Raw genomic sequence first — 9939 nt, forward strand, 5'->3', positions numbered from 1 at the left:
CCCAAAAGTTTATTACTCGATGCTTCATTCATTTCTCACTAGTGACATCTGCTGTTGAAACTGTGGCCTTGTCACTCAGATAGACATATTTAAAAACAATTAGTAAATGCAATATTGTCACAAAGTTTTTGTCAAACTCACATTTAGTAACAGGAGAGTCAATTAAATCCTTTAACTAATCTTTTTTAGTTCTTAAAATAATTTGTAGTCAATCCTGATATATGTTTACTGTCAGTGGCTGTTTTCTTTTGTCATTGACTGATTTGACAATACATTTGTTTTGGTGTACTCGGAGTGCAGTGCTTGTTGGAGCAGACAGTTTTCTTTGAGTTTTGATTTGCCTCCTGAAAATCTAAAATTCTTCAAAAAATCTTTTTCTTGGATTTCTATTGGCTCTCTGATCTGACCCTTATATTTTTACACATCAGCCAGAATTTTACTTTTCCAACAGCTTTAGGTCTATTTCTGCTGTGCAAGACTGATATATTTTCGCAGAACAAAGAAATAGTGGAAATTTCAAGAAGGTGAGAATTTTGGATGTGAAGAGTTTAATTATTGTTATTTAAGAATCTTGTGAGTGAATCATCTCAAGTATTCCCTGATGTCAGATTTTTTCTTCTTCCTGGCTCCTTTTCAATCAAGTTTACTTGTGTAGCACATTTCAGCAACAATGCAGTGTCAAAATGTTTTACATAATAAAAACACATAAATATAAAGCCACAAAATATTCCACAATCTATCATTGAGAAAATTGGTAACAAACATTACATTTTGATGAGTGCCATCATCAAAATCATTAATACAAATCAGATGCGATCAAGCAGCGGCTCATCACGCTTTTATTTTGAAAACCGATACGCAAACTGAAGCAGTCACGTGACCCATGTAATGCGAGGCATCGTTTGTTGCTAGTCATGTGGTTTTCAACAAGACATAAGCCTTGAAGCGGGGCTTCATTGGACACGCCCCCTTATTACTCGGTACAAGCCTCGAAGCCTGGCTTCAGATAGCCCATCACTACTGTAAGGGTTGTTGTCTTTTTAAGCAGCTAAAATTCGTCGGTCGGATTACAAAGTTGTTATTCGATAAACTGAACAAACCGAGGAAGTTTGCGTAGAGTATAGTATAGTAAGTGTTGTGTTGTTTTGTGGTGAGTTTAACGTAACCGAACAATGTGTAAATCCCAATCAGGTGTTTAAAGTTAGGTTAACATTCAGATTTAAGAAATTATGGTGTAGGAAAAATCTGCTCTTCATGCTTTTTGTGATTTTTAAGCATCAGTCTGGCTCCGTAAATTTTGTGATGACCTGAGATTACTGCGTATTTGACTATAAAATCATGATTAATCTTTTTGCTTCATTTGTGCCCGCTAGCTCACGAGCTACTACACAGCCCAGCAGCTAGCTTGTGCAGTTTTGGCATTGACAGAGAAAGCATGGAATTTAATACAGCACGACTTAAGTATTCCTGTCAGCTACACTAGTTATCTTTTCTCAAATAGGTAGTACCCCCATGCTCCCATTATTTTTACATGAAGTTCTACCATTTTGTACTTGATTATATACTTGGTTTAAAAAGAAATCTTCAACTTCTTATTCTTAAATCAACAAATCCTATAAACAACATATTAGGGAAGTGAAATATTGCATTTCGAAATTATTTAGCATAAGGAAACTGCATTTGAAACTTTCACACCTTTATTGCATTGAAACATTGATGTTAACTGAAATAAAAATAAAAATGAGAGTTTGCAAAAAAATAAAATAAAGGAGAACAACTATCAAAGTACAAGTGTTCACAAAATTAACTGAATTTATAGTTTAGTTTATGGCTGTGTCTGACATTGTATAAAGTTTAATTTCTTTCCTTGCTGTGTCTCATTATGTCAGCAGATAGCAGGTATCCTTGCTGCAGTCCGTCCACACCTAACGTGCCAGCTACAGTTGGGAGAAAGTGCCAAAGTTCAATTTGAGGTAACTTTGACTGCAACTTAGATAAAAAGAAGTTTCTTGTAGTGAAAGGAAATAAGTGAAATTATTAAAGAGTAACTAACCCACCAATAGTAAGGATCACTTTCATTCGCCCATTCACATTCACAGTCTAGTTCAGTGATTTTCTTTTTAACCAGTGTCTTAAGTGATAACGAAATACTTAAAATACTGTACATTGCACCAGCCTCCAGCAGCTTTATAGCTGTTCTGTTTTCAATGAATACGTTTTTAAAAAAAACTATTAGCAATTTCTGGGATTTATATTTTTTATTTTTCTACTAATTCAGTCTTGCCCCATATTATGTAACCCATCTTACAAAACAGACTTAAACTAGAACTGAAACTAATAGAAATTAAAATGAAATCAGCATTTAAAATAATAATAATAATAATTTATCAAACAAATGGTAAAAGTACCTAAAACTAAAATAGAATTGAAAATCTAAAGTTAAAACTAAATATTAAAACTAATAAAAACTGCTAACCTATTAAAACATTGGATTGGAAAATGATGCACAACCATAGCAGCCTGGCAGCTTTGCTTCATGCTGCTGACTAAATTATAACACTCCTTACTGCAGAAGTTGAAATAATTTGATTTCCAGCTCTATTTCTGTCCAGATCTTACTCTGTAAAGGTGACAAAGTATTTTAGTACACTCCATTTGAACATGGTGCATTAATTTACATCTGTTATTACATAAGAACCGTATTTTAATGCGAACGGACAAAGTCAAGTTAAGCATGGCGTGACTTTGAACAAGGCAGTTTGAAGAGCTTTACTCCACAAAACATTATACAGTAACCAACAAGCTATAAACTTTAAGTGTTACATTAGCAATAAGTATCAAATATATCAATCAATGTGCCAGTTACTAGGAATCAAAGGCAACTCTACCCAGGTGGAGTTTTAGCCTTGTTTTAAAGGACCTCAGCATTTCAGCATCTTTGCAGATTTCTGGAAGTTTGTTCCACATTTGTGGAGAATAGAGACTCTATGCCGGTTCTGCATAATTTGGTTCTGGAAAAGATACCAAATGGATAATAAAAAAACTGACAATTCATGATTCTTTTCTTTTGCTTTTTCCTGTAGTTATGGGGCTGGTGATCCGCCGCTACTGTCCCTCAGACAAGGACACGGTGCGGCGCCTGTTCAGTAGTGGCATCAGGGAGCACATTGGCCCATGTTTTCAGAATGTCATGACTAGCCCTCTACACCTCACTATTACTCTGTCTCTGGGTTTGGTTGGCTGCCTCCTGGGCTCTTTGTCTACAGCTCTGTTGCTGCCAGCAGCCTGGGTGGGACTCATCTACTGCTGCTCCTACGACCTATTCGCCAGGTATGTCGCAGTGAAACTTAAGACAGACATGCAGGACATTGATGGGACGTACCTGAGCAGACCGGATGACTGCTTTTGGGTTGCAGAGGCTGAGGTCGACGGGGTAACGCAGGTCATTGGGATGGTGGCTGTGTTGTGTATAGAAAGTGGGAAGGAGAAGCATGGGGAATTGTTCAGAATGAGCATCTCACCAAAGTTCAGGCGGATGGGACTGGGCCGCAGGTTGACTCAGACTGTGATCGATTTCTGTAAGGAGCGAGGCTTCTCTAAGTTGGTGCTAGAGACCTCCTCCACCCAGATGGCTGCTGTTGATCTGTACAAAAAACTGGGGTTCAAACTTGTCCTCACACACAAAGATGTATACTCTCCCTCCTGGATGCTTACGTTGGTTCAAGTCACCATTTTAAAAATGGAAAAACTTTTATGAAGCTAAAACAGTTTAGGGTTTGCTCATGTGTCTTACTTTATACGTCTTAAAGAAAAGCATGTCTTATAAATGGAAGTTTTTCCACTTACGTCAGGCAAATGCAGTGTGAATAATGTGTGACATCAGAGAAAAAGTAATGAAAAGCTTTAATATATGAAGGTGAGAGGATATAAAATGACAATATTTACATTATATCAGTCAGTCATTTTTGTTTAAGGGTGGGGATTGGTTATATTATGCTACTTCAGTCTGATTACGATGCATTAACCATCATTACATTTAGTTGTCTCTAAATTAGAACTATTGAAAGTAGTTCTAATTTCTTGTTTACATTTGTTAAATATTTAATGCATGAACAATTATCAGTTTTCTTCACTCCACCTATTGAATATTATTGAGTGTGTTATTGATTTGACCTATTTCCACTAATTGTTTTTATAACAATCAGTTTTGTTCTCCTGAAAGTTTTCAATAAATCAAAAATAAAGATTATTCTTTCTAATATGTTGTTTTATTTGTATTTTTTCTTTAATTTAGTAATAGAATGAGTGAAAAACATTTTAGTAAATGAATCCTGACCCTTCTACTGTTTGTCCTTTGTTTCATTCCTTTCCTCTTCTCCGTTAGACCTCACCACTCACCTTCAAACTCTCTGTCTGTTTAGATGAATCATCCTGACCTACAACTACATTTCATAATGTTGACCCCTTGAGATTTTAGTTGAACTACCACAATTAAATCAAAACCTTGGCACTGATGTGTGCATTTTTGGTTTCAATGGGATCTTACAGTTATACAATAGGCATAATGCCACAATTTTTAACTGTTTTATTGATGCATCAAAAGCGTTTGATCATGTAAATTATAAAAATGTGTTTTATAAATTGCTTCTAGAGAAAATCCTAAATATTTATAAAGAATCTTAGTGTATTGATATGCTCACCAGGTTTTTTTGGGGAAAAATCTGTATCATCTTTTTATGTGGGTAAAGGTGTTCAACAAGACAGCATTTTGTCTCCTTCCCCTTTTTAACGTGTATATGGATGATTTATCCAAGCTGCTGAATCTATGTGAGACTGAATTTCAGGTTGACAACAGAACCATCCACCACCTGATGCCTGCTGATGATCTTGTGATTTTCATTTTGTCTGGTCTGTAGCAACTGCTTTGCTTTCAGTGTGGATGGGAGTTTCATATTAAATCTAATCCTAAAAGAGGATCATGGTTGTCAGGAGCAAGGAGGACACTAAATTATCTTTCTCTGACTTCAGTATGAAGTCAGAGAAAGGTTGGAACATTACATACTCCAATGCATACTGCCCACCTGTGGAGGCATTATAGAACAAGCAGAAAACATGAACTTCAGGTGGAGTATATTGATGGCATGCGGATGCTGCTTAATGAGCTGGGGTGGAGTAGTACCAGTCAGATATTCATAAATATCGATCTACCAACTTGTGATGCTGTACTTTGAATCCTTTTGTACAGATCTATGTGTAGGCTAACAGACCCTGTGAATAACTTCCACATAGGGATACGCAGCTATCATATCATTTGTCTTTATTGAGAGTTTATCGTCATGACGATAAACACTTCAGTATGATGTTTCCAAAATCCAAACACTTGGTATTGCTTAAATTGTTGCTGTTACTCTTTTTCCCAGTTGTTTCCATGAGAGCAGTAATAAATATTAATGTTTTAAATATAAATACCATAATAGCTCAGCCTAATTCCAACCCATGTGAATTAGCTTCAAGAAGCTGTTATTCCAGATGTGGGTGTTTGTCTTTGGGAATGTAACTTATTATAATGAGAGATATAATCAAGTTAGGGGCCCTTTTAAAGCCACTTATCACAGTGATGTTTTCCAGGCCCTCAAAGGTTTCTACAGTATATCAATCATAAATATTAATGCAAGATATACAGTGACAATCGGTAAAATTTTATCTCATAAGCTTTTCTACTATCCCATCCAAATTGCTGTATAATATGTCTGCGAGGCAGGAAGTACATAATTTTTTTTCTGTTTGTTCATTTGTCCTTTAAACATGTTTATGCATCTCTTTTTTTAGGAAAAACAAGCAAAAAGACTTGACAATAAACCTGATTCGGATTCTGTAAGTCAAAGATATACATTTGATGTACCTGGATAATATTTGATATATAAATTATTTTTACATATATTTTTTAAACCACTAATTTGTTCCTTTGGACCAACCAATGTTAAAATTTAGCAATGACATATTTTGAACAAATCTATTTGTAAGCACTTTTGGTTTGTTGGTATCAGAATAATTTTCAGTCCAAAACAGTAGAGGGCGCTGTTTACCTAAGAAATGCAGCAGTTCCAGGTCCAGAGCCTTTGCAAAAGTATTCATACTGCAACATTTTCTGCATACAGTATTGTTATATTAGAATCATAAATTTCAGAGCATTTTAAGTGATCACAATTTAAGATTTCAAAAAGAATTTTAAACACATATCTGCTATACGTAAATAGAATTATTATTACTACTATTATTGTAATTATTTTTTATTTTTTGCTATTTTTATTTAATTCATAAATTTTTTTAAGATACTAGTTATCCAGATTCATTTAAATTGTCCAGATTGTGGAAAAAGATGAAACATGTTCATGTAAATTTCTGCTACATGTGTATTTTCATTCTGTCGGTAGGTGGAGCCAAATGTTCAAAATCATTTCAAGAGCAGACATAAAGAAGAAGTTCTAGGCGGGACTCCTCAGAACTAATACCAAATAGAAAATACAATAATAAATGTTAAAAAAAAAAAACAACAAAAAACTTTAAACACTGGGTGATATTTATTCTGACAATAAAAGATAGAGCTGAATTAGACCCAGAGGAAATATATTGATGTAATAACTAGCATAACACATAATTGTTTTATTATTAACTGATATTACTATAAGCAGATGGCCCTCTTTATTGTGTTTAGGAAGTGTACAGACGAAGAACCGTCTGGCTTTAATTTATTTTCCAGATTATTTGCCAAACAAATCCTATTTTATAGTATTTACCAGAAAGATTGAGTGCACAAATGGAACAGGATTTTAAAACAGAGACTTTTACTGTAAACTGAGAGAAAGGATGACAAAAACTGTTACCGGAACGATAGGCTTTGCTAGCCAGTACAGGACTGATTCAGAAGGATAAAAAAGGATCTGATAAAGGTTGCAAAAGCTGGGAAATACAAGACAAATTACATTTAAATAGTAATAATGACAAAAGATAAAAAACAGCTGCTTGTGTTGTCATATTATATACATAGGTAGGATTATTTTGACATCTAAATCACTTCAAAATCCACCTAAAGGATCTTAATTATGATTTGTAATCAGAAACAGCAAATTGTTATGTGTACTTAGGAATTTGTATTTTTATTTTTATTAATAGTTTTTATTTATTCTCAGATCAAAATGCTTTAAGTCAATGTTTAGTCTAATTATTTCATACTTGAAACATTTGGGACAAATATTTCAAGTATTTTCATACTCGATGGAACATTCATATGTTAGATGTGATGTTTCACTGGTAAAAAGCAAAAAAAAAAAACTTTTCTCTTCTATTCTAAAGCAGCATCATACCTCAAGCCCACTTTTTGGCAGTAATTTCACTAATTGGCAAGTCATCATCATATAAATAGGTTTTTTGTTGTTGTTTGCTTTTTCAAACTTAAAGTAAAATTTCTTGATAATGGTTCCTTTGTGGGTTTTCTGCTTGAAGCATTTTTTTCTTACAACTTTACTTTTTAGTTGTTTGCAAAAACAATTGTAAAGTTGTTCAGTCTTTCCAAATCAACAGGCATGAAAAGCACGCCTCGAGTTTTGTTGTGCTGATACCTTCAACCTGCAGAATACCAGTCAACAACTCACTCAGCAGGACAGATCTCTGCTGGCCAACATAACTTTGCCACATTATATGACCTTATTTACTACTACATGGAGAGGAAAAACGTCCAGTTAAGCTCGTAATTAATGTTTTCTTTTAACGCTCACAATGAGGATTTTATGCTGTTAACTTCACTTTATGAGACCTGTAAATGTATTTTTGGACAGTTAGTTAGCTATTTCCTGTTTTCTTTCTCTTTTTTATTTCCATGTGAAAAAAGAATCGTGTCCAAAACTTAATACATAGGTCTCATATTTACATTTAAATTATTTAAAACACTGGAACAAAGGGCAGTGCTTTTCACTGAAATACATTTGTAATAGGCAGACAAATTGCTTATATTTTGACATAATTACTATTCAAGTTTTCTTATTTTAAATCCCCTTAGTAATCTTTAAGGGCATCTACATTTAAGACTGTTATATTGTTCTATAAATTATTTTTTATCACTCCAGGGATACTTGTGGAGTACCACAGGGTTCAGTGCTTGTGCTGGTAAATTATTTAAAATGAACATGACTGAATTGTTTTAAAACTTAGATCAATTTGGAGTGTATGTTTTTGACTTGGAATATGTCTGTGTGATTGGATTGAATTGAGTAATTTGCAAAGTTTCTTGATACAACATGTACCGTGAAGTGACATAATTTAAAATAGAATTGAATTTGATGAGAATTTAAAAAACAGAAATTATGTTTTTGACACCTAATGCTGTCTTTGTTCTCAGTGAATCTACGGTTGAACTCTTTCGGTCTGTGCAAAGGTCCTTTATCTCATTCCTCTATCCACAAACCCAACACGACTTGTTTTGAGTTCATCTCTACACATTTCAGGTGAACAACACTTGGTCCTTCTCCAAAGCAAAGAGAATGATTGAGAAACCAAAGGTAAAGTAACTCTAGCCTGTGTTATAACACTTGGCAGTGTTTTTGTGTGCTTTCTTTGCCCATCAAAGACTGAGTTCACTATTTGTAAAACTCCAAACAAGAAGACCATACAGAATCTGTGTCAGCTGTTAAAGAGGCAGAAGTGACAAACTTACCAAGATCTGTGCATGATTAAAGGCCATGCATAAAAGTCAACACACAGCATGCTCACAACACGCTATGTTTAAAACATTTTTAATCACCACAGCTACAAAGGACAAGAAGGGATGTTTTCTTAAACCCAAAAAAATGATTGGGTGAGGTTTGATTTTTACAGTGCTAGGGAAGAGGGACATATATGGGGTTAAATTGGGTCGCAGCCCTCTGGGTCATTGCCTCGGCGCATTTGCTTTGTCATCGTAGGACATTTAACCTTGCGTGTTAGCAACAACACATTGGCCAGACCAAAAGAAGAAAAAAAAAAGAAATTGCAAAAGAGATTTAAATCCCAGCTCGGGGGAGGGGAAGTGGTTTATTTTCACATCTCCTTTTGCAGAATTTCAGGTAAACCTGCTGGTTGCCTTCATGTGCCAGCTCAGATTTGCTCAGCAAAAATGATATGTTAACCTCTTACACCCTAAGTGAGCCGAGGTCACATGGCAGCTGGACCCACCGGTGGGTCTGTCGGGTTCTAGAGGTTAAGAAGGAATCTGAATTGTACAAGTGATTTTATTCAAGTAAGACAGAGTCCAGCAATAAAGTAGGCAGCCCACACTGATGTGATAGTAACCAGTGTTAGCATGACCTTCAGCCATTTGGATTAATTTTGTGTAGGTCTGCCTGGCCTTGCTGATACAATATAAGGACCATTTTTCTGACAAATACTACACTGTGTGCACCAACTGCTCCTTATGGGGCCCAAAACTGAGACCCCATTAGTACTCTTCCACCTTAGCCTGTATTTCGACCAAGACTTGGTTTAAGACTGAGGTATGAATTGAGTTTAGTTCAGTTTAGGGTTGGAGTAAAGGTCATGGTTAGACTGTAGAAATGAATGATAAATGAATGGAAGTTAATGCAAATACCTAATATGAGTAGAAATACAAATTTGGTCGTGTGTGTGTGGGCGTGCGTGTGGGTGTGTACCTGTATGTCCTACATATAGAGGACCACAAGGGGAAGTCATTTGTGGGAAAATTCAATTGAAGTTTCTTTTAAGACAAAGCGAGAAAGTTTTTTTTTTAATGAAATTTGCTCATGTTTTTAGTTAATATGTCATTGCTTAATTAATTGAATTAAATTTCTTAATTATTCATTTTGGTGATGTGTTTTTTTTTTGTTTGTTTTTTTTTTAAACAGGTCTCTCATGTAAATGAGACTAAACTAAAAATGGATTTTCTCATGA

The 9939-nt window shown here is 34.8% G+C and overlaps 1 protein-coding gene across 6 annotated transcripts; it reads left to right on the forward strand.

Moving 5' to 3' along the window:
* Positions 1–937: 937 nt before the first annotated feature.
* On the forward strand, positions 938–4191 carry nat8l2 (N-acetyltransferase 8-like 2). 6 transcript variants are annotated; one of them, XM_044123490.1, is made up of 3 exons: positions 938–1022; positions 1893–1973; positions 3084–4191. In XM_044123490.1, the coding sequence occupies exon 3, from the start codon at positions 3086–3088 to the stop codon at positions 3755–3757; it is 672 nt and encodes a 223-aa protein (XP_043979425.1). In that variant the 5' UTR covers positions 938–1022; positions 1893–1973; positions 3084–3085; the 3' UTR covers positions 3758–4191. The 6 variants fall into 6 exon arrangements, with proteins under 6 accessions (XP_043979425.1, XP_043979427.1, XP_043979423.1 ...); XM_044123492.1 differs by having other exon boundaries at positions 972–1022; positions 1890–1973; XM_044123488.1 differs by having other exon boundaries at positions 973–1150; positions 1890–1973.
* The last annotated feature ends 5748 nt before the right edge of the window (positions 4192–9939 follow it).

The sequence above is a fragment of the Gambusia affinis genome, linkage group LG07 (genome assembly GCF_019740435.1).
Source record: "Gambusia affinis linkage group LG07, SWU_Gaff_1.0, whole genome shotgun sequence".
In the NCBI taxonomy this organism is placed as follows: domain Eukaryota; kingdom Metazoa; phylum Chordata; class Actinopteri; order Cyprinodontiformes; family Poeciliidae; genus Gambusia; species Gambusia affinis.